The 24,894-nt window shown below is 51.6% G+C and overlaps 1 protein-coding gene across 1 annotated transcript in view; it reads left to right on the forward strand.

The window, feature by feature from the left end:
* Nucleotides 1–20,849, forward strand: part of TIMP2 (TIMP metallopeptidase inhibitor 2) — a 49,555-nt gene extending 28,706 nt beyond the window's left edge. Inside the window, exons 2-5 of the mRNA XM_007462358.1 lie at nt 9,250–9,350; nt 11,419–11,527; nt 19,086–19,210; nt 20,539–20,849. Coding sequence (XP_007462420.1) covers nt 9,250–9,350; nt 11,419–11,527; nt 19,086–19,210; nt 20,539–20,736 — 533 coding nt within the window. The 3' untranslated portion in view covers nt 20,737–20,849. The remainder of the gene's footprint in view (nt 1–9,249; nt 9,351–11,418; nt 11,528–19,085; nt 19,211–20,538) is intronic.
* Nucleotides 20,850–24,894: the final 4,045 nt, after the last annotated feature.

Genomic DNA, 24,894 nt, shown 5'->3' on the forward strand with positions numbered 1-24,894 from the left:
AATCCTCTCAGCATCTCTCCCTGCCCCCCGCACCCCCCGCCCCGCCTGGTCCTGCCCCTGCCCCCCGCTCGCTCCGCGCTCCAGGCTTGGGCTTGCAGGACTGAGCTTGGCTCCTTCTTGGGGTCTTGGCGGAGAAAGTGCAGAGCAGCAGTTCCCTCCACAAAGCCGCACTGTTCTCAGCAAATCCTCCCAGGAGCGGGATGCATTTTTTTCAAATGATTCAGCAGCACGTGAATGGGAAGGGCCCGAGCCCAAGGCTTCGGAGACCGTGACCAAGACCTCTGGCATGAGATCCTGCTGGGCCCGCAGGGAAATGGGAGGAAAGGTGGCGGGGCTTGAGTCAGGGGTCCTATCTGGGTCCTGGGGGTCAGGAGGGCAGCGTGGAAGCTGGGCGGTGAGTGCTGCAGCTTCTGTCTGCATCACCAAGGCGCTTTTAGAGATGTTTCCCTCCTGCTCCCAAGGGGAGCCAAAGCAAAGGGACAGGAAATGGAGATGGGAGAGCTGGTCTCCATGGAGACGGGGCATCCAGTGGACAGCGGCTCACGTGTACGTGCTAGAATCTTGAACAGCCCTGGGCAGGCCTGGCAGATCCCCAGGTACTGGGCTCATGGGCAGCGTGGACCAGGGCTGGGGCTGTACTGCTGTTTCCTGTTGTCTGTCCTGCACCCGTCACTCTCCCTGCCCCACCCTCAACTCCTGAAAAAACACATCTGCTCTGAGCAGTTGTCATTCCAGGCGTTTTTGACCCTGGCCTGAGTCACGCTGGCCAAGACTTGCCCTCACACTGGACACCACAGGCCTGCCGCGGACATCTGTTGGTTCCTGGGGTTGGGGAGGTTTGGGGGACCTGGGGGTGGGTCTGGTCTCTCACAGCTGCTACAGGGATGGAAGAAGCCCTCGGTTCCCTGCATCATCACAGGGCTGTTTTTAATTACTTCATTTCCCTGAAAGCAGCGAATTTGGAGGAGGTCTGCTCCACCCCTGGCTGAACAGGGCCTGGCATTGAGGCCAGGGAAGGCAGAGCTGAGTGCTTGGGGAGAGCCCCCAGGGCCATGTCCACCATGGGGCAGCTGGAAAGGTGAAGGCTGGGTGCACAGTGAGGCCAGAGGGGCAGGTAGGGCTGGATGTTCCCACGGCCTTCTGGGCACCAGGCCAGCGCTGACGCCATGCATTCCTTGTGACATCTCCCAGGCTGCTCGGCTACATCCCGTTTCCACGTGCCGGTCTGTAGGGAGGGGCGTGGCCCCGAAACCTGGGGAGTCCCAGCGGTCTGCAGTCCATGTGAGCACGACCCTCTTTCTAAATCATCATCCACCCGCCCCCTGCTCCTGTAGCTGGTGTGGACTGCCCCCCACCCCAAAGAAGCAGATGCAGCCCATTGCAAAGGCTCACAGTGTCTTTACCATGCTCCCCACAGCCCACTGAGATGGTTTAGTTACTTGTAAGCAGTTAGGGATCCCTCAGTAATCCAGAGCAGGGCTCTGAAAAATATGATCACTTCATTACAGCTTTCATGGGGCAGAGCAGCAGGCTGTGTGTCTGGGGTGTAGACGCAGGAAGCGGGGCACCCCTCATTTTCTGACTCTACCCTTAAGGGTTAGTGGTGGCTGGGATGGATGCACCCCAGTCCACCCTCCACTGGGACTTGGGGCCAGTTCATCAGAATTCAAAGGTTAAGGGGCCTCCGCCAGGTCAACCAGCCATACAGTGTCACTGTGTCCACCCTAAAGGGACAAGAGACTCATCCCAAGAGGCAGCCTCGGGATGTAGATGTAGGCATTAAGCGAGGACTTTGGTAGCTCTGTGATTTGAGGGTGTAGATGTCTACCCTCGCGCTGCCCCTTCTCTGGAGAGTGTAGACGAGAGTGTGGAACCCTCCAGCCCTCCCCAAGTACCCCAGCAGTGCAGAGCACACCTGGAGAGCTGGGGGTCCGAAGCCTGGCCTGGAGTAAGTGGGGGCTGGGTCTCGTGTGGGACAAAATCGTTGCTTTTTGAATTCCTCTGAAATGGTTGGCGTGGAGTTTTTCCCAGAGACAAGGAAACGGACCAAGTGACCCTCTACTCTCAAACCAGGGCTCGCATTCCAGGCACAGCAGCAGAGTGGCCCCCACCCACTTCTGATTGGGGCCAGTAGGGTCTTTGGCAAATGTGCCGGCCAGTCGAAAGCCCCTGACCTCTCCCGCACGGCGGATGGCTTTGAGACCGTGTGCGCCTCACCAGAGGGACCACTGGGCATTTTCCATGAGGCCGTGACCAAGACTGAAGAGTAGGGCGGCGAGGTCCGTGTTAATGCCTGTCTCGCTGGGCGCCCCTTCCAGATCTGAGCTGGAGGCTGCAGTAGGTGGGCGGGGAGGTGACGGTGGCCTCTACTGCTGCTGAGGCACTCTTGCCGCCCTGAGTCAGTGCATACACATAAGGCTCAGATGGTTCAGGGTTGTTTTTTTTTTTTCCGCGGTATGTGGGCCTCTCACTGTTGTGGCCTCTCCCGTTGCGGAGCACAGGCTCCGGACGCGCAGGCTCTGCGACCGTGGCTCATGGGACCAGCCGCTCCGCGGCATGTGGAATCCTCCCGGACCGGGGCACGAACCCGCGTCCCCTGCATCGGCAGGCGGACTCTCAACCACTGCGCCACCAGGGAAGCCCGGTTCAGGGTTTTGACCCTGTATTTAGACGGATGTTTTTCCGAATCCTGGAGATTCCCGCACCTGTTGCAGGCAGACCCGTGATTTTGCCCTGAGCCGGAAGCTCTGCCTGGGCAGGCCCTGGGGTCTGGGGATTCTGGGGTGTTGAGTGTGTTGGTGCAAGGCCGTGAAGGTCTAAAAGTCAGAGTCCTGACATCCACGGTTTTACCGTGCGCTGGGGTCGGGAGCCCATGCCGAGCAGCGTAGCCCCATTGGGAAAGGTCCTACAGGATACGTTTGTACGTGTAGCATATGGCATTCCTCTGGAGAGAAGTTGGACCCGTGGTAAGACAGTGAAGATAATTCAGTTCCGGCTCCCCCATAGACAATGTCCTTGGCTTGTTGTTAATTTCCATTGCTTCCCCAATAAGGTCTGCAGACACATGAGGACTGAGACGTTGGCGGGATGTGGGAGAGACTTAAATCGGCCTGGGCTGGTCGAGTGTGCTGCTCCTCTGGACCGGCCTTGGCCACAGGGTATGCTGGGGACACCCAAGGTTTCCTGCCAGCCTCCTCCCTGTCCCCTCCCCCCAGGGCAATGGCACAGTCTGGCCTCTCTTGGTTTTGCCTGGGCTGTTGTCATCTCTCGGAGTCTGAACATAGCCTGTGTTCTTTGGATCATCGTCCGCAACCTTGACTTTCCACCCACCCCGTTCTTTTCCATCCCAAATCTGGCTGGGTGGACTAGGGATTGTTTTTGCAGGCTCCTAGCGGGGGGAAGTGACGTCATGTGGTGTCCACAGCCTGAGGGGTGGGGGCAGGGGCTCTGCGGTTGCTTGTGCTTTGAATTAAGTCCATGGCTGTGCATTCCAGTAGCCAACATCTGGCAGTGAATTCATCAGCCAGTGTATCACCCTTGATCTCAAACCCAGATGTTGTGTTAATGGCAGAAGAGAAAGAAGAAAAAATCTGAGCAGCCCAGGGAGAGGCCATCATTTTTGCGTCCAAAGCGGTTAGAACAGGAATCTTTATAGAGACTCTCCCTCCTACTGCTGCCTCTGGTTCCCCAGGGGCAGGGTGGTGGAGCAGAGCTGCTCACTCGGGGGGTGGACAGGACCTAGACTGATCCCCCAACCCAGGGCCAAACACCAGGCCCAGCATGCAGTAGGTGTTTGGTAAACATGAGTCCATGCCTTCATTTTAACTTCTTGCCAGATTCTTTGGGTCTCTTTGCTTCTCCCCAGCCCTGTCCTTTAAATGGCCTGGGACTCAGAGAGGCCCATCCCTCACTTGGAGTGGCCTCCAGTCTGGAGCTCAGGGTTATGCCCATTGCGCTAGGTGCAGGGAACACATTTCTGGAAAGCTCTTCTTGCCTCCTTCTCTGTCCGCCACTGGCAGTTGGAAAGAGAGTGCTTCTTGGTTTTCCTGTCCATCATCTATCTTCCTCCTGGGTTGGATCTCCTCGAAGGCAGGGACTGTTACTGAAGACCTTTCCACACCTTACCCCTTTTTCCCTTTGGGCAACAGGAGGGGGCCCATGCTTTTTGGATTTATACTTAAAAGACAGTCCGACTCGGAACTCTGAGCTTGGCATGGAAGACAGTCCCCACTCTGGCTCATGCCGGGGGCAGAAAGCTGAGGGTCGGGATGTCCGCAGCCGAGTTGGCTGGGGTCCACTGTGCTGCTGCCCCGCCCTCCCTCCCTTGTGGGGCCCCTCAGGTCTCCTATCTGTAACTTGCCTGTGGGAGCCTCTGGCTGTGATCAGTTCATCAGCCAATGCTTTGCCTGTGTCCCCCCACCCCACCCTATGCAGAGTGGTGCTGAGCCCAGATGGTACCTGCTGCCCTGAGCAGCTCAGCGCTGTGGATCCCTCGCACCTACGTGGACAGGTGTGTGCCCAGCATCTCTCTTTCGTGGTTGGAGGGTGTTGACACTTTGGGGAAGGTTTCCATAGAACTGGGCTTTCTTTTCTCTCTTGCTTCACTTTCTTTCCTTCCATTTCTTTTTTTTTTTTTTAACTTTTATCTGTTTATTCATTTATTTTTGGCTGCATTGGGTCTTTGTTGCTGCACGAGGGCTTTCTCTATTTGTGGTGAGCAGGGGCTGCTCTTCGATGCAGTGCACAGGCTTCCCACTGCAGTGGTTTCTCTTGTTGCGGAGCACGGGCTGTAGGCGCGCGGGCTTCAGTAGTTGTGGCACGTGGGCTCAGTAGTTGTGGCGCACGGGCTTAGTTGCTCCGCGGCATGTGAGATCTTCCCGGACAAGGGATCGAACCCGTGTCCCCTGCGTTGGCAAGTGGATTCTCCACCACTGCGCCACCAGGGAAGTCCCCGAGGTGCTGTGTTTGTTCTGTCCTGAGCTACACCTGCATGGTGTGTCAGGCACCGCGTCACGTGCCCCCCATCTCTTAGTCCTCCCACACCTTGATGGTGTGCAGATACTGTCGGCGGTGTCTCCATTTCCGATGTGAGCAGCTGAGTCCCAGGGAGGTCAGGGAACTTCCCTGAGGCTACACAGCAGGGAGGGGCTACAGCAGGATGGAGCCCCTCTGCTGCCCCCTTTCAATTAAGAACTCAGACTGCCTGGGAGCCTTAGGAGCTTTTATAAGAGAAAAATGCATGGACCTTGATGTGTGGAATGGAATGGAGTCTCTTGGCTGTTGGGGAGTAGTTTTTGCTTCTTTTTTTTTTTTAATTTTATTGAAATACAGTTGATTTACAATGTTGCTAATTTCTGCTGTACAGCAAAGTGATTCAGTTATACGTATATATATATTTTTCATATTCTTTTCCTTTATGATTTATCACAGGATATAGAATATACTTCCCTGTGCTCTACAGTAGGACCTTGTTGTTTATCCATCCTGTATATAATAGTTTGCATCTGCTAACCCCAACCTCCCAATCCCTCCCCACCTCCCCCTTGGCAACCACAAGTCTGTTCTCTATGTCTGTGAGTCTATTTCTGTTTCATAGATATGTTCATTTGTGTCATATTTTAGATTCCACATATAAGTGATATCATATGGTGTTTGTCTTTCTCTGTCTTACTTCGCTTAGTATGATCATCTCTAGGTCTTTCCATGTTGCTGCAGATGGCATTACCTCATTCTTTCTTACGGCTGAGTAGTATTCCATTGTGTATATGTACCACATCTTCTTTATCCATTCATCTGTCGATGGACATTCAGATTGTTTCCATGTCTTGGCTGTTGTGAATAGTGCTACTATGAATATAAAGGTGCTTTTATCATTTGTTTGTTTGTTTGTTTTGGCTGCATTGGGTCCTTGTTGCTGCACGTGAGCTTTTCTCTAGTTGCAGCTAGTGGGGGCTTCTCTTCGTTGTGGTGCATGTGCTTCTCATTGGGTGGCTTCTCTTGTTGCAGAGCACGGGCTCTAGGTGTGTGGGCTTCAGTAGTTGTGGCACTCGGGCTCAGTAGTTGTGGCTCACAGGCTCTAGAGCACAGGGTCAGTAGTTGTGGCACATGGGTTTAGTTGCTCCGTGGCATGTGGGATCTTCCCGGACCAGGGCTCGACCCCGTGTCCCCTGCATTGACAGGCGGATTCTTAACCACTGTGCCACCAGGGAAGCCCAGGGGTGCTTGTATCTTTTTGCATTATAGTTTTCTCCAGATATATGCCCAGGAGTGGGATTGCTCGATCATATAGCAACTCTATTTTTAGTTTTTTCTTTTTTTTTTTTTTTTGGTACGTGGGCCTCTCACTGTTGTGGCCTCTCCCGTTGCGGAGCACAGGCTCTGGACGCGCAGCCTCAGCGGCCATGGCTCACGGGCCCAACCGCTCCGCGGCATGTGGGATCTTCCTGGACCGGGGCACGAACCCACATCCCCTGCATCGGCAGGCGGACTCTCAACCACTGTGCCACCAGGGAAGCCCTATTTTTAGTTTTTTGAGGAACCTCCATACTGTTTTCCATAGTGGCTGCACCAATTTACATTCCCACCAACAGTGTAGGGGGGGTCCCTTTTCTCCACACCCTCTCCAGCATTTGTTATTTGTAGACTTTTTAATGATGGACGTTCTGATTGATGTGCAGTGGTACCTCATTGTAGTTTTGAGTTTTTGCTTATTTTCTAATGGCCAGCAGTGTGTTTATTGAACACCTATAATGCAGTAAGCATTGTGCAGGGTGCTGTACCTCTGAAAAGCAGTGCCAAAAAGTTCCAAAAAGCATGCAGAATTAGGCGTACCATAGTAAAATCTGGCAGCATTGCTCCTTTTAGAACTGTTATCTCCTTTGGATGTTCCTGGTTCATTTGATGTCATGAGCTGAGGATGATGCCGTGGAAGAGCAAACTTAGGACAGGACTAACCTGATGTTTACTGATTCGCATAAACACACTTTTGTGCAGCATTGCAATAAGGTATAGATGAGGCAAGTCGTAAGAGGGACCAAGACAAACCTAATGTGTGCTGCCGTCCAAGTATCTCAGGGTCAGCTCAGCAAATAGTGGAGCCCTAACTGTTCTGTGGTTAGAACGTAGCTTCTGTCTGTTAGAAGCTCCCAGGCCCCTGAGCAGATGGGTACAGATGTTTATAGCAGAGTGGATGAGAGATGTGGAATATACCAAGTGCTACGGGAGGACAGGATTTCCCAGAGGGAAGATGGGGAAGGGCTATTTCAGCTGGGTCTTGAAGGATGAATGGAAGTTCTCCAGGCAGAGAGAGGGAGATGGCATTCAAGGCAGAAGAAACTTGCCTGTCTAGAGGTATGGACACCCCTGAGCAGGTTCAGATTCAGGGAGTATTATGGACTGGTGGAACAGCAAGAGTGGGGGACCACCACAGCAGCCAAAATAGTCACTGGCTGGCACCAGGTTGCACAGGGTCTTCTGTTTTAGACGAGGGCAGTGTGCGGCCGAAAAAGATGTTTGAACTGCACGGGACGTGACTGAGAAAAGATAACATGTGCTGGGGAGGGAGGATGGGTGGGGGGTGGGAGGAGACGCTGGGATCAGGTTGACCAGCTACCAAGGGCAAGGCCCTCTGTTCTAGGGTGGCATTTCCTAGATGTGGCTTTGTAGGTTGGGGTCTGGCTCAGCCTGGGAAACAGGAACCTGTGGCCTTGGCCAGTCATGACTCAGCACCGAGAGAAGAAAAAATAAGGATGGGTTTGGGCCTGGGTGGGGCGCTGGGGCTGCGGCGTGGAGCTCTGGTGCCAGGCTGGGATCCAGAGCGCATTTCAGGGGTCCAGGGGGATGGGCACAGATGGGGATCCGCGTGCCTGGGCCTCCCTGCTCTACGGGAAAAGACAGCCCTGCCCGGGGGCTCTGAGATTCCAGCTGCCCATTGGGGAGTGGAGGTGGGAGGCACCTCTGAGCCTGTCTGCTCCTTGTTTCTTTATTTTGCTCACTCCCACACTCACGTGACCCTCATCCAGCGTGACCCTGAACAGCCGAATCTTGGAGGACAATTTGATTTTGTTTTTGTTTTTGTTTTTGTTTTTGCGGTACGCGGGCCTCTCATTGTTGTGGCCTCTCCCACTGCGGAGCACAGGCTCAGCGGCCATGGCTCACTTGTCCAGCCGCTCCGCGGCATGTGGGATCTTCCCGGACCGGGGCACGAACCCGCGTCCCCTGCCTCGGCAGGCGGACTCTCAACCGTTGCGCCAGGGAAGCCGAGGACAAAGCTTTTAAAGCCATTAAAACAGGCCGTGCCACCAGCTGATAAGCCTCGAAATGAAAAAAGGGAGGGGCTCTGCCCAAGTGACAGGGTGAACTGCTGATCCGCGCCCCGTCAGGTTACGCGTTGGAGCAGAGTCTTGGCTTAATTGCTACTAGGAAGCCCTGGGGTGCATGGCTCTCGAGCAGCCTCAGGCCCCAGGGAACATTCTGGAACCTTCCCAGCCTGACCTCTTCCCCTCTCCTTCATCTCGTGTCACGTTCCAGGATCATCCTTCTTTCTGTTTGGCCTTTTTCCTCGGCATCTGTCCCTTATGTCTGCTAGAGATGCTCTTGAATGTCTCCTCTCCCCATTCAACGGTTAAAATGTTCAGCCTTCCTCTGCCGTGCCTCTGATAGAACGTGTGTTATTACAGAGAATCATCCCTGCGACATCTCTCAGGGACACGTTGAGGACAGATTAGGAGGCTGACAAGATAGACCTTTTAGATGGAAGACCCCCCAACCTAAATATGATGGGGCCCCTCGTAGGTAGGTAACTCCCCCTCTGCCTTCAGCCCAAGAGAGCCTGATTGCCAGCTGGCTATGGGGGGTGGGGACTCTCACCATCCTTAACTGTGTGATCAGGACTGCAGACCAGCCAGTGTGCTTATCTGCTTCCCCAGCCGCAGATACGTACACATCGGGGAGAAAGAAGAAAAGCCCCAGAGCACTCAAGCATGACATCAACAGCGAGCTGTTGTTCAAATCAGTGACGGCCCCAGCAGCCCCCTGTCGTGAGGGACGAGAGCTTCTGCTCTGGGGCCCTGTCGACAGAGGGCTCTAGCTTCACTCCTGGTCTCCCCCTCGGGATGGAGTCCGATGCTGTACCCAGGGCTGGGGTCATCTTGCCCCTCACCTCCCACCTCCCTGCTGCCCCTTGCCCCCTCCTTAGAGCCAGGATAGTCTTTCGGGGACTCTGCTCACCTCTCTGTCTTTGTTTTGCAGTGATCAGGGCCAAAGCCGTCAGTGAGAAGGAAGTGGACTCCGGGAATGACATCTACGGCAACCCCATCAAGCGGATTCAGTATGAGATCAAGCAAATAAAGGTAACGGCGACTGTCCCTGGGTTGCTCCATTGGGCAGAGCTGTGGGAGGTTTGGGAGCAGGGCCGGGGACCAGGAGGGGCTGGCCCACCATCTCAATGCACCACTGGGTCCCTAGGACTCGGTCCAGCCACCTCTGAGGCAGACAGCTAGGAACAAGGGCGTCAAGCCACAAGTGGATCTGATTTTCCTTAATCCGTAAATGCTGAGAAGTTGTGTGGGCGTGGTCTGTTCCCATCAGCTAGGTTATTTCAGAAATGCGTTATTCATGAGCCTCAGCCTTAAGTTACCAAGTTCACAGCATCTGCGGAACGTTCTGTGAGCGCCTCTTCACCTCTCCGTGACGGGTTCAGAGGCGGTGGGAACTTGGCTGTTGCCTCTGGGAGCCCACGACCAATGTGAGAGCAGATGACCTAATCCCCCCAAACTGTGGGTGGACTCTAGTCTTGGCCTGGTTAGCTTTATGTTCTAAGAGGAGAGGGGATTTGGACAGAGGAGGACTCCTGTGGACAGGTGTGCTGGGACAGCTTCCTGAGAGAGGGGAGTTGAGGAAGAGATGGACACGACAGCCTGGCTGGTGACGGGGGAGGGGAGGGACGGGAGGCATTGGGGGCTGCAGACCCAGGGGGTGGTGGCATTTGTTAGGTCTTCAGAATGGTGGTTGTGTTCAAGGTCATATGGCAAGGAGCCCGTATTTGGGAGGGAGGGAGAGAGGGGAGGACGTGGGGGGGAGGTTGGGAAGACAGGACCAGTGCTGATGGAAGGTTATTGTTGTTGACAATAACTAACTTGGTCTATAAGAGGGAAGAATATTCTAGGCTCCAGCTGGAGGAACAGCTTTTCGACCTGGTTAGTAGTTGTGGCCATCCACATTTAATTTTGTTACAAAAATGAAAAATAGAACATAAATGTTACCAGAAGGTCAAAGAAATGCTTAATCATTGTGCCTATGTCATTTAAAGAGGTGACCCAGTGTCTCAGTGCCTACATCTCTACTTATGAAGTGGGAAGGACAGTTATCTCTGCTCTCATGACTCACTGAGGGGTCGTGAAAAGGCAGGTGTTGACAGCAAGGAAGCACTTTCAGCCCTTTGGTGACAGACGTCATTTATAACCTTTCTTGACGTGAGTTGGGGTGTAGCTCTTGCAAAGCCGGTTCATCGTGACATCGGGGTGACCCTGTTCCATTTGAGTTTGCTTGTTGAAACTCTTCCCCCCAAAACCAAACAACGCTATTAATCTCGGTTTAGCCACAGCAAGAGTCCTGATGCAGTTCGTGTGGAATCGTGGAGCCTGCGTGTCTGTGATCTACAGCCGTGTTTAGCCTCCTCTGTTGTGTGGTCCTGGCGCATGCGTGCGCTCCCCTTTCCATTAACCCCGCCCCCGCTCACCCGGCTTCCAGCAGCCTGCACCCCCAAAACTGGCGTGGAGGGCAGTTCTCAGTCCACACTCAGGCCACCGCCTGTCACTGTCCCCGATGGGGCCACGGGAGCTCCCTGGCTGTGGCTTTCTCACTTCCTGCCCGGGCACTGGAACAATGCACCCCTTCACCTGGGCAGCAGGTCTGTTCCCAAGAGGCTGTTAAGAAAATCACAAGTTGAAAAGTCAAACTCCACTTGCCCAAGGAGTTACATCCTAATTGAGAGGCACCTCTCCGCTCTGGTCCCCATCAATTAGCCAGTGTGTAAAATTCCTGGAAATAGACAAAAGTGGTGATACTCCGTGATGGGTCAGAATCACCAGGAGATACATAAGCCCTTCCCCAGGGATTCTGAGATGACTTCACAGGTGGTAGGGAGAGCTGGTGTGTTATCTGAGGCGGGTCCCTCTGGATGACAGTCTCATGCCCAGCCTGGTGACAACTGCCACACTAAGAAGTAAATCAGAGTGACTCCAGGGAATCCTGTGCAGTAGGAATGGTCGTCTTCTGATCTGTCTCACTGGTACATCTCCATCCCCTTTTCCATGTTGGCAGGACCACGGGTGCAGGTTGGGGCGCCCCGCCGTGTTCGGGATGGGAACGTGGCTGTGCCGCCCAATTCGTTAACATTTCTCATCCTCCTTTTTCCAGATGTTCAAGGGACCTGACAAGGACATAGAGTTTATCTACACGGCCCCCTCCTCCGCAGTGTGCGGGGTCTCACTGGACATTGGAGGAAAGAAGGAGTATCTCATTGCAGGTGTGTATGTGGATATGGGCATGGAACGTTCCTAGAGACCGTCCAGGGGCGGGGAGGCAGGGCGGCTCGAAGTGGAACAGAGCCCTGACGATACGCACAGTGCCATTCGGAAGTCTCGGGGATTCCCTGCCTAATTCCCATCAGAGAATTCGTGAATTTTCTCCTGTCCTAGGCATTCTCCCCGTTAGAATAGTGGAACCAATGTGACTTGAGGGGAAGGAACAAAGTAAACCAGTATTCATAGGAAATTTGAGGTCAGGTGGACGCAGAGAGGCGAGATGCTGGAAGGAGAGTTGAAACCTCATTTTAAATCTCTTGAGATTATTTTGCTCTCTACTCACCTGCTGCTGTGTTCATCGTATCCCTCTTTTTTCCTGTGATAAAAGATATATAACATAAAAATTACCATTTTAGCCATTTTTAGGTGTACAGTTCAGTGGCATGAAGCACATTCACATTGTTGTACAACCATCACCACCATCCGTCTCCAGAACTTTCATCTTCCCAAACTGAAAGTCCGTGCCTGTTAAACTCCCCCTCGCCCCAGCCCTGGCAATCTCCATTCTGCTTTCTGTCTCGGTGAATCCGACTCCTCGAGGGACCTCATAAAAGTGGAATCCTACAGCGTTTGCACTTTTGTGATGGGCTGATTTCACTGAGCATAATGTTCTCAGGGGTCAGCCATGTTGCAGCAAATGTCAGAATTTCCTCCTTTTTTAAGGCTGAATAATACTCTGTTGTAGGGATAGACCACATTTTGTTTATCATTGCGTCTCTTTTAAAAATTATACTCTTTTATTCTTATATAAAATGATTTCCCTTTACTTCTTTCTACTGCCTCCTCTGCCCACCCACCTAGGCTTCCCCCCAGAGCCCAGAGCAGGTGTCCTCATGATCAACGCTATTGACATCTGAGACCAGATCGTTCTTTGTTGGGGGGCTTTTCCTATGCATGTAGGACATTTAGCTGGATCCCTGGCTTCTACCCACTGATTGCTGTAACATCCTCCCCCGAGTCGTGGGGTCTCCGACATCACCAGATGTTCCCGGGGCGGGGGCAGAATCACCCCGAGTTGAGACCCCCCCCCGGTCTAACAGAACCTCCAGTGATGCCATAAATGCTGGAGGCCCGTGCTGTCCGGTATGGCCACCGTGAACCACACGTGGCTGCTGAGCGCTTGAGCTGTGGCTGGTGCAACTGAGGGGCTGGGGCTTTCATTTTACTTCATTGCAGTTGATTTAAATGTAAATGTGAACAGCCATCTGCAGCTGGTGGCCCCTGTACTGGCCGGTGCTGTCTGGGTCAGCCAAGGAACCTCACTGCCCTCTTCTAGGGAAAGTAGGAGTCAGATCACAAACTTAAGAAGAAAGAAGAGACAGGACACCTCCCCTAGACCGACATCCTATTTTGTTCCCCAAATCCCAGTTTAATCATAAAATTAATTCCAAATCCAAATCTCCATGATTTGGGGGATTTTCTTCCGTCCAGGTTATTCACACATTTCAACACATGTTTAGCGGGTGCCCACTAGGTGCCTAGCTCTGTGCTCAGCATGGCAGGAGGTTCAGGAAGAGAGATCCTGGGGCCCTGCTGTCAGGAAGCCCATGTTCCCACCCGGGGGAGACAGGAGAAGTTAAAGAAAGTAAGATAAGTTTCACACGTGGGGAAATGTGAACAGTGAGTGAATGCCTGAAAGGTGCAAAGAGGCAGAGACCCCAGCAGCTGCCAGGACCCAGAGGATGTAGCTTCCGGAGAAGGTACTGACCTTGGCCCTGCAAGGGTGGTGCCGCAGGGAGGGAGGTGCAGCGGGGCCAAGGAGGCTTCTGGAATCTCTCCTTGGACAAGTACCTCCCTCCCTTCCACAAAATGCTCACATCCAGCACCTGCTTCCGTGAGTTTCTTTGTCAATACCTCAAGACGTTTGTTCCTCTCCTTGGGGATAATGGGAGATTTTTTCCTTCCTTTATAGGCCCTTCTGAACTTGCTAAATGTTTTATTTTGAGCACCTATTATTTTTTAACATCTTTATTGAGATATAATTCACACAGCATACAGTTCACCCATTTAAACTGTATAATTCAAGGGTCTGGGTGTATTTACAGAGGTGTGCAACAATCAGCACAGTCAAAAAGAAACCCTATACCTTTTAGCTATTACCTTCCTAACTCCCACTCTGCCCTGACCCCAGATCGCAGCAACCACTAATCTTTCTTTGTAGATTTCTTTACTCTGGACTTTCTTATGAATGGAATCATGTAACATATGGTCCTTTGTGTCTGGCTTCTTTCAGCAGAATGTTTTTTAAAGTTTTTCATGTTTTGTTCATGTTGTAACATGTATCAGCACTTCACTCCTTTTTATGGCCGAATAATATTCCACTGGATGGATGTACTACATTTTGCCTACCCATTCAGCATTTCTCCTATCCATTCAGCATTTCACTGGGGTTGTTTCTGCGTTTTGTCTATTATGAGCAATGCTGCTCTGAACATGTGTGTGCAAGTTTTTGCCTGGACGTGTGTTTTCATTTCTCTTGGGTAGGTACTTAGGAGTGGAACTGCAGGACCTACGGTGACTCTGTGTTTCACCATTTGAGGAACTGACAGACTGTTTTACAAAACAGCTGCACCATTTCACATTTGCAGTATCTACTGTTTTTACAGTAGGAAAGATAATATCAAACGGAGAGAAGCAGATGAGGACAAAAATCACAATGCAGAGAGCTGACAACCTGACTGTGACATCACAGTAGCACAGGAGATGGCACTGGCGGAGACACACCTGGTTCAGGGACCTTATTGCCCTAGCAAATCAAAGGCTTCTAATTTTCTGTGTCCTTTTTTTGTCCTTGTCTCTAACACCCTTTAAAATGAGAGCCTCTGAGTCTCCACACTGCCCTCTAAGGGCTGTCTGGCCAAACTGCAGAGCTGCCGAAGCCCTTATTCAAGGAGGGAGAGCCTGCATCCTGTTGTGGGCGGCTCCTGGTGGAAAAGCGACCTCAGTGTGGGCTAGGACCTGCTTCCAGACATGCCCAGCTGAATCCTTACCCACGCTGAGGCTCTGTCTTAAAGGCCTCTACATCAGGCTTCACCAGCGCCCTGTTAATAGAAATAGGAGTGCCCTTTTCCTGGTGCTGACGTTCTCCAAATGCTTTCCATGTGGGTTCCATTTAATCCTCACTACCCCCTATTATCCCCATTTTACAGATGAGGAAAACTGAGGAGTAGAGGTTGGAGCCGTGTTCCCAGGTCCCGTGGTGTGTGCCTGAACCCACTTTCACTTTCAAGCCGATTAAACTTCGGTTGATGTCATGGTGGTAGGCCAGAGGGGGAGTATTTACACCACAGAATTAGGGCAAACTCTACACGTCTGAGCTTTTCCTCCCAGGAGAGCTGCTGGTCAGGCGTTTCTCAGCACACCCCTGACAGCGTCACACTGCCGGGGAGTGGTGCAATGGTGCAGCCAGTATTTAGACCCTGGTCCGCCTGACCCCTTGGTCTGTTACACTCTGCTTCTTCCATCATTGGTCCAGGTTTAGAAGTCTCACTGCCCCAACGCCTAACCCAGCAGTCCTCCACATGCACTGCTCGTTGGAATTCCACAGGGAGTTTGCAAAAATCCTGATGCCCAGGTGGCACCCCAGACCAATTCAAGCAGAATCTCCAGGGGTGGGGCCCCGGCATCAGCATTTGTAAAGCTCCCTAGGAGAGTCCAGTGTGCAGCCAGGACTGAGAACCTGCCCTCCTCTGGGTCAAGGCAGACCTTTTGTTCCAGAGGTGCCTAATAGCCAGTCTACACACACTCAGGAGAGCTGAGCCCCAGCAGCCATCGTTGGTCACCTCCCTCGAGGTCAGTAGCCTCTGGACATTTTTTCATCTCCTGGGGCCCTTCTCAGTCAATCAGACCTGCCTCTTGCCCCGAGATTCTGAGGGGCGGGGCACCGCCCTTTATTCCACGAGATGGGTGGTCCAGACCATGGGGCCCTTTGGCCGGATCCTGCGGCAGGACGGGGAGATGGCTTATGTCCAGCAGTCAGGAGCCCCAGCAGTGTCTCCGCGGAGCGTGGGGCTTGGGTCCTGTCCCGTTCCACTTACCCCGAGAGTGCAAGGAAACCACAGGGCTGCCTAGCAGGTGGGTCCAGGACAAGAGTGGAGGTCCACGTGGTGGCCGCGTGGTGATTGTTTTGCTGGCGGTTGCTTTTATTTCTTTTGGGGGACGTGGAGGGAAAATCAGTTGTGCTCAGACCCTTTTCTCAAAGGGAAAGACTTCATGTCCAAAGGGAACATTGTGAGTCAAATGCAGAAAGCCTCATAATTTCAAGTCACTCGTGATAACATTGATATTTTTCCCACGTGGAAGCTCAGCCGTTCATATGTGCTATTTAACAAGTAACATGTATGTGACCTGTGCTGCTCCTACCACAGGCCCTTTCAATTGTCCCCAGACTGAATGAGAAGACAGTTATACAAGTAATTGCCACACACATTTCAGAAGCTTGCTACCCATGAAACCATCCAAATTGTAGCTCCACTTATAATAAAAATCAAAAACACTTGAAGAGGAATTCATGTGGTGACTGTGTGCCTATCATCTTGACTACCTCACATTTAGTATTGGAAGCAAGCAAGTGACATGGGACACATTTTAGTTCCCTAACTGGCCGTGGAACATGAGATTCATAAAAGGCACTTCCACTGGCGGCTGACTCACCCCATTAGAGGGACCTCTCTAATCTGACTTCCTTCCCTGGCTCAGCAAGACAGCTCTGGAACAAATCTGGTGTTTAATTTCTAAAGAACAGACTCTAGATCTTGTTTTCCTGGAGTCAGAATGGGCTAACCAAGAATCACGGGGCACAGTAAACCACTCAGCCAGGGCTGGCTGCAGCCTCACGAGTGACCACATAGCCTGGGGCAGCCCACCTCCTCCTGGGCTGATGACTCAACTTCACATGTTGAGTTGGCTACGTGAGAGCTTGTGTTCAGGAACTGTTATGGAATCGGCCCTGTAATTTTCGTCTACAGTCCTCTCCTCCGGAAGGAAAAATAAACATACAACCCTCAGTTACAAATTTGAATTAATTCCTGTTTTTCTGGAGCCAAGAAAGACTTTGCTTTTTTTCCAAGGCAGACAGATGCTCACGTGCCCGACCAAGTCTTAATTACCTCTCCTGAAAGGGGTCGCCTTTTAACATTCTGAGATGCTACACCATTTACACGTGACAGTTAAAGCTCATGTGAGCCCAGTAACTGGGACCACTGAAACTATACAATTTCCATTTCATCTCTGTGCCCTGCCTTTGTCTGTTCTCTGTGGAAGTTTGAATTGGTGGTGAAAAGATTAAAGAGGAAGACAGCAAGAAAAAGATAATGAAGCACATTGTTAGAACAGATACCCACGCCATCGTCAGCAGACTTTTATTGAGCCATTACTATGTGCAAGGAACTGTGGATAAAAAAGGATTAAGACACAACCCTTACCCTTCATGTTTATGAGCTGGTTAAGGAACAAGATACGTAAGAAAGCAAAGAACAGTGTGAAGTGGGGTATTGGTGCCAGTCACCTGACACAGTGGAAGTTGCTGTGGAAGTCTGGAGGGAGAGAATAGACTGAGTACTCAGCCTGCCTCTGATGAATGACCAGGCTGGGCAAGGTAGTAAATGCCAGAAGAAACCGGGCTGTGGGAAGGAGTTACTTGCCATCTGTCCATTTTACTCCTCATCTATTCTGAACTCATAGAAAATAGCTACAGGCCTAGAAAAAAAAATAGCTATTTTTGAAGTTTAAGGCCACCCAGACGTATATGGTTTTAGTTATTAGGATCAGAATGAATGCTGCAGTAGTCATTCTGCTCCTTGATCCCTTTCTTTACCTGGAATGTCATACAACTCTAAACAGATACAAGGAAAAATAGAGCTCCTGAAGGTAAGAGGCACGTTTAAAGAAGAGGTAAGAGCATGAGAATTCATACCTGGGGACTGCCTCCTGCCATCTGCCCAGCAAAGGATGGGCAGGTGGCAAAGGATGTCATTGGTGCCGCTCGCAGCCTCAGGCAGCCCATCTCATCTTTCCACTGGCAATAGATTTCTGTTTCACTTCCTCCCGACGGGGCACAGTGGACGACAAGCTGCATCAGCGCTTCGCTTCGCTATGTTTCTATTAGCAGATTGTTCGTGGCCAGGGCTATGCCTGAGATCATTAAGTCGGATGCACTGCAGCTTTGTCAAGCCGAGGTGCTCAGGGTGCAGCCCGGGGCTCCTGTCTGCCTGTGAGGGAATTGCGTGTTGCTCTCTGCCAGGCTCTGGTGTCATCACTGGGCATCTGTGCCTCTTGACAAGGTGCCATTGTAGCAGGAGGGACAAGATTTTAGACGACCTCCCTGGCCCTCGTTAGGTTCTGTCAGTCACCAGAATACACTGGCTTGTCTTTTTCTCCTGCTCAGCTAATGCCCGGGCTGTCACCAATGAGAACTCTTCACAAAAGGAGGAAGGGGGCTGAGTCAGGAGCCTAAGGTACCAACAGCATCTCATCATCCCCAATAAAAGGAATTCAGGGCAGATTTCTGATTTTATAAAATTCTGTTTTTACTGTTCATAACGGAACAACCCAGAATTACAAGTTCAACATCAAATGGAGGAAATGCTTAGGAATAAATATTTGGTGGAAAAAAACCAGGAAACAATACGATCTACGTACAACATGATCTTTTGTGTGTGAATACGTGTGCATAAAAGAATATTGGAAGGAAATGCATCAAAATATAGCTCTAGGTAATGAAAAGAGAGGGTTTTTTTGTTTGTTTGTTTGTTTTCTTTGCGGTACATGGGCCTCTCACTGTTGTGGCCCCTCCCGTTGTGGAGCACAGGCTCCGGACGCGCAGGCTCAGCGGCCATGGCTCACGGGCCCAGCCGCTCCGCGGCACAAACCCATGTCCCCTGCATCGGCAGGCGGACTCTCAACCACTGCGCCACCAGGGAGGCCCGAGAGAAGTTTTTAAAAATTATTTCCTACCTTTTCTAAGTTTTCTACAGTGAGCTTGCATTCTTTTTATACTCAGAATAAATATTCCACAGTGTATGAGTGTGCTCGGGTTGCTATAACAAAAACCACAGACTGGTTAAACAACAGAAATTTATTTTCTCACAATTCTGGAGTCTGGAAGTCCAAGATCAAGGTGTTGGCAGGGTTGGTTTCTTCTGAGGCCTCTCTCTGTGGCTTGTGGACGGCCACTTTCTCCCCGTGTCCCCACATGGTCGTCCCTCTGTGTCTGTCTGTGTCTAATCTCTTCCTCTTATAAGGGCACCAGTCCTATTGGATTAGGATTCACCCTAATGACCTCATTTTAATCAATTCTTGAAAGGCCTTCTTTCCTAATTCAGTCACATCCTGACGTGCTAGGGGTAAGGGCTTCAAAATCTGAATTTTGGAGGGGACACAACTGAGCCCACAGCACACGGTACTGTCAGAACTGACCCTCCCCATGCCCAGGCCGCATCCAAATGCAGAAGGATGAGAACCCAGAACTTGTCCTGAGCTTGGTGACCCCTGTCTGTTCAGGAAAGGCCGAGGGGAATGGCAAGATGCACATCACCCTCTGCGACTTCATCGTGCCCTGGGACACCCTGAGCACCACCCAGAAGAAGAGCCTGAACCACAGGTACCAGATGGGCTGTGAGTGCAAGGTAAGCCACCACTACGTCCTCCCACGCTTGGCCTCATCACCACCTCCTCCAGGTGGGTGGACTGCTGGGATTTGATCCCTGGCTTTCCTGGGCCTCCCAGTCCATGGGGTCCCAACTTAGGCCAGGGCTCTGGGGAGGTGTGGCCTACCCACAAGTGAGGATGTCCAGCCAGGGACGTTTGGGAGGCAAGGGGAATCTGACCATGTGGCCTGTAGCTTCTAGGAAGGAAGCCTTCTAGGAGGAGGAGTTTCGTGGGGAGAACATGGTCCTAGGAGAATCTTTCTACAAATGTACAAGCGCAGAGAACTGTGTGCCTTGTGAAAGAGCGTCCCGGGTGCTATGCTTTTGCCAACATACCAGCCATTTCCATGCATGGGTCCGTGTAAATGTGGGGTCTGTGTGCTGAAGCCCCAGCCCCTCTCCTTAAAAGCGGCCCAGAGGTTGCACCAAACACAGTTACAGCGGCGCTAATGCTTAGAAGCAGCCACAGAAGGTGAGATCTCCACGGCCCGCAGGCTCCCATCCTGTTGTCTCCTAACACATCAACACTGCCCCTCCCCCAGCCCCAGCACAGGATGCCAGTCTGGGTCCAGAAGATGCTGGCCCAGCGCAGCCCTGTGCGAGGCTGCAGGGATTGGCCTCTGCCGGTTGGTGCTGCTTGCGCAGCCCTCCTGCCCATCCTGGTAGATGGGCCCTCCTGTCCTTAGCTCGTTCAGAATGTGAATTCCGACCTACAGCTACATGTAAGTCCAGCAAACTCCTCTGTGCCTGACATGAAGTTAAGAAGCAAGTTCCTCCTTTTTCTTTGCTTGGCCTGAAGGTGTTCACCTTCCTGTGAACTCAGGTTCTTTTGCCAAAATGCTACTTGCCGATCCCCTCTAAACCCATGCGTGCTTGGGAGCAAGACACCGTCCTTTTGATTTGATTTGAACCTACCCAGTAGATTCAAGACCCTTTATTGTTATTATTGTTATACTCCCAGGAGAGCAGGGCTGAGCTGAAGCCAGTTTGTCGTGCTCAGAGAAGGTAGACCAGATGGCCCAAAGTGGAGGCATGTTCACAGGAGCTGGGGGTGCAGAGACCGTGTACTGTCCCGCTTTGGGCAGGCTGCCTACTACCATTTGGAGAGTATGGGGCTCAGGAAAGGCTACTGATGGAGCAGGTTGGACTCCAGTCCCAGCTCCCTCCCTTCCTGGTGCACTCACTCGGTCATTCATTCTGCAAACTGCCCTTGAGCCCCTTCGCCAGGTGCATTGCCAGGTTCTGGAGACGCCCCCGTGAGTGGCCTTGGTCCCTGACTGAATCCACCTCTGCGTCCCCGTTCCTAGATCACGCGCTGCCCCATGATCCCGTGCTACATCTCGTCTCCGGACGAGTGCCTCTGGATGGACTGGGTCACGGAGAAGAGCATCAACGGGCACCAGGCCAAGTTCTTTGCCTGCATCAAGAGAAGCGACGGCTCCTGCGCGTGGTACCGTGGAGCGGCACCCCCCAAGCAGGAGTTTCTGGACATCGAGGACCCGTAAGCAGGCCACCAGCACCCCTGTGGCCAATTGAAAGCCTCCAAGAGTTCAGACTGGTCCAGCTCCGACATCCCTTCCTGGAAACAGCATGAATAAAACAGTCACATCCAAGTGGGTCTAAATTAGTGTGATTCTCCTTCCCACCCCCGTTTTCCTTTTCAACATCGTTGTGGGTCTGGAGGCAGAGGTGGGTCCCATACCCCACCCGCCAGCCTGGACACTGCGCAACTCGGTCTCCCATCCTTGAGCGCGGGCAGGGGCAGGACGCTCGGGCTTCCCTCCCAGGCCCAGCCTTGGCACTGTCACAAACGCTGAGCAGGCAGCACTTAAGGGTCCCCTAGCCTGGTCAGGGCAGAGCCTGGAAGTGTGCATTTTGCAGAAACTTTTGAGGGTCGTTGCCAGACTGTGTAGCAGGCCTACCAGGTCCCTTTCCTCTTGAGAGGGGCATGTCCCTCAGTTCCTGCAGCTTCCACCTCTGGCCCTAGGGTGGCAGCCCCTGCCCCCTGTAAGTGCCCTGTACCCCCGCAGACTCCCCCATGCCCACCACGGACTCCCAGTACCTGTGACTTCTGTGTGTCTGGGAGCAGCCCTGGACCGGTGGCTTGCTCTTGATGGAGCCCCGGTTAATCGTATTAATCTGCAGAATTCCATCGGGAGCCTCCCTCCCAGGCCTCTTGGCGATGCGGGGACAAGGAGCTTCAGCTCCAGCCAAGTCCTTTGATTCCCATCCCTGGCCCCCAACACACACCCCAGCCCTTGGCGGAACCTGCCACGTTCTGCCCTGGGGCAGACATTTGCGGGGGCGGGGCTTGGCTGCCCTTGTAGTTCCTTCCTGAGCTGCTGAGGCCCCTGCTCCCTGCTTCTCTTTCTGGCCTCCGGCATCTAGGTGGAGGGGCACGAATTTGCTTGGCGAGGGGTTTGTGTGTGGCTGGTGGCGTGAGCTGGCTGTGCCGTCTGCACATCCTGAGGACATCAAAAGCTGGGTCCCGCTCTGTCCCCCAACACGCCTCAGAGGCCCCCAAGCAGGTGCCAGAGGTTTAAAGTATGACCTCCCTCAAAGACTGACTGTCACTGTGCCATGCGGGGGTTCCCGAGAGTGAAGTTAACGAAGCGTAGGATGAAGTCCTCCCCAGGGAAGGACAGATTTTGGAGGGAGGTGGCGTCAGTAAAATTCTCATTGCTTTCTGGGCCTCCAGGACTCTGGCCAGCTTTAAGAGACATTCTTCTAAAGATGAATTTTTAGAGAATATGTGAACCCAAATTACAGGTGTACCCACCTCTGCCTATATTTCTTGTATTACGAAGATCTCTCGGTTAAGAAAGTTCATAGGGAACTAGGGAACCTATCTGTTCCCTAAAGGTGGTTTCCTGATGCCAGTAAAATGGGAGTTAGCAGAGGCAGAAATTTCTCAGTAACAGTAAAGATAATCTTTTTCTTCCCACTTGTGTTCTAAAGATAAACTGTTCTGAGTTTATCATGCACACTATGCAAACACACACAGTGAAACTGAGGTCTGTCAGCCTGGGAGTGGTCCTTCTGCAGAATTCTCCCAAAGTCATCTTCTAAGCCTGCTCTATTCTGCGGTGACCCCAAAGCACCTGTAAGACTCCTGACCTCCCCCACCAGTGGCATGCAGCCCCCATGCCTACCCGGGACCTGGTCAGCACAGATTTTGATGACTCCCTTTCTAGGGCAGACTAGGGGACTCTCCAGGAATCCGGCCCGCTCCAAGGGCGTCTTCATGCTGTACAGTGATAGAAAGTTTGTAAGATGTCATAATGGACCAGTCCTTGTGATTTCAGTATATACGAGAACACCAGACCCTCCAATCAGTATAACACCCCACCCCCGTCTGCTTCCTGTACGGTGTTATCATATGTAACATTTGCTCCTGTTTCTGCTGATTTTTTTTTAATGTGTTGGTTTGTTTCTGACATCAGTTGTAATCATTCCTGTGCTGTATTTTTTTATTACCCTTGGTAGGGGTTAGACTCGCACCTTTTTTTTCCAAAGGTTTCTGCATCGTGGGAGCAGTGGACCCAGAGTGGAAATGGCGCGGTAGCTAGCCTATGATGGTGATTCCTTCAGACCTTTTCTTCAGTTCCTTGAGTATCGTTGATTTTCCGTCTCCCATCTTTTGTTCTCCAGTTCCAATTATTACGAAGCAAAGAATCTTTGAGTAGGTTGGTTCTAAAAGATGGCCTTTATATTCAGTCTACGCACATCAGTCTTGTAGCCACGCTGAGCAGAAAAAAAAAAGTCAAGATGAAGTAACTGGTGGTGGCTGAGAGAAGCCACTCAAATACCCTCAACAGTAAATAATTGCCATATATATATAGTTTAAGAAGGCTCTCCATTCAGCATTGTTTAATTTATATGTTATGTTCTAAGCACTGTTCTTTCCTCCCTCTATTCTTGTCTTCTGCAAGCAACTCAAAATATTTAAAATAAAGTTTACATTGTAGTTATTTCCAAATCTTTGCTTGATAAGTATTAAGAAATATCGGACTTGCCGCCGTAATTTAAAGCTTTGTTGATCTTGTTCGTTTTTGTTTGGATTTTTTTGTTTGTTTTTGTTTTTGTTTTTTTTTACTTTTGGGGCAATGTGATTTTGCTGGAATATGAAGTCTGAGACCTTCCTGTGCTGGGAACACGTGAGAGTTGTTGAAAGTCGACAAGCAGACAGCGCATGTCTCCGATGCCTTGTGTCATTCTCGAGTGACCGCTCGGTCCGTGGACAATAAACAGTATTATCAACGAGAGCGCTGGCTATCTCTGTGTGATCGTGTCCGACGTTCAGAGCTGCCGCTTTCTAGATTAGGAACACGGGAGAGTGCGGGTTGGTTTATCCCCTGAGAAGCAGGCCTGGGTGCTTAGAGGCCTATGTGGGATGTGGCAGAGAGTGGGGCAGACGACAGTGAATATGGTTTCTTAAACTGGCCAAGAGGCAGGACGGGGCCCCTTCATTCAGCACATGCTTCTCCCTTTCTGTTATGGAGCACGTCACACACACACACACAGACACTCACACATGAAAGCAGAGCCCTGCAACCATCTTGCATCATCCACAATGAACCCACCGTCTTTCTTCTCTGCCTGCACCCACTCCTCCAACCACCCTGCCCGAGATTATCAGTAAGGGAAGACTCCAGATGTCAAACAGTTTTATCTGTAAATGTTTCAGTACATATCTCTAAAAAAACAAGAACTATCATTTTAATATTTATTTTTTGATATGGCTGAGCCGGGCCTTAGTTGCGGCACATGGGATCTTTAGTTGTGGCGTGTGGGATCTAGTTCCCTGACCAGGGATTGAACCCAGGCCCCCTGCATTGGGAGCGTGGAGTCTTAGCCACTGGACCACCAGGGAAGTCCCAAAACAAAAACTATTTTAAAAACGTTTCCAAAATACTTTTATCACACCTTGAAAACATAATTAGAATCCATGAATGTCATGGAAGATCTAGTCAGTGTTCAGACATCTCTGATGGTCTCATAAATGCTTTTTTATAGTTTGTTGTTTTGAATCAGGATCCAAATAAGGTCCATACATTGCAGTCACTCCCTCAAGTCCCCTCCCCTGCCCCCCTGCCCTGCCTCCCTTCTCTCCCCCTCAAGCTGGGAAAGATGGTCCCATCATCACTCTTTTTTTTAAACTTATTTATTTATTTATTTATTTTTGGCTGTGTTAGGTCTTCATTGCTGCACGCGGGCTTTCTCTAGTTGCTGTGAGTGGGGGCTACTCTTCGTTGCGGTACACGGGCTTCTCGTTGCGGTAGCTTCTCATGTTGCAGAGCACAGGCTCTAGGCGCAGGGGCTTCAGGATTTGTGGCGCACAGGATCAGTAGTTGTGGCTCGCGGGCTCTAGAGCGCAGGCTCAGTAGTTGTGACGAGTGGGCTTAGTTGCTCCACAGCATGTGGAATCTTCCCGGACCAGGGATCGAACCCGTGTCCCCTGCATTGGCAGGCGGATTCTTAACCACTGCGCCTCCAGGGAAGTCCCCCCATCATCATTTAAACTTTAACCGAGTCTCATATCACTGCGAGTCACCATATGAAAGTCCGTTCATGGTATGTTTGAACACATGACCACCCTCTGGCCCACTTGTAGAATTTGTTATTCCAGGGACAAGCTGGAAGATTCATGTTTGCCATTTTCT

Source organism: Lipotes vexillifer, unplaced genomic scaffold (assembly GCF_000442215.2).
Source record: "Lipotes vexillifer unplaced genomic scaffold, Lipotes_vexillifer_v1.1 scaffold1691, whole genome shotgun sequence".
NCBI classification, from domain to species: domain Eukaryota; kingdom Metazoa; phylum Chordata; class Mammalia; order Artiodactyla; family Lipotidae; genus Lipotes; species Lipotes vexillifer.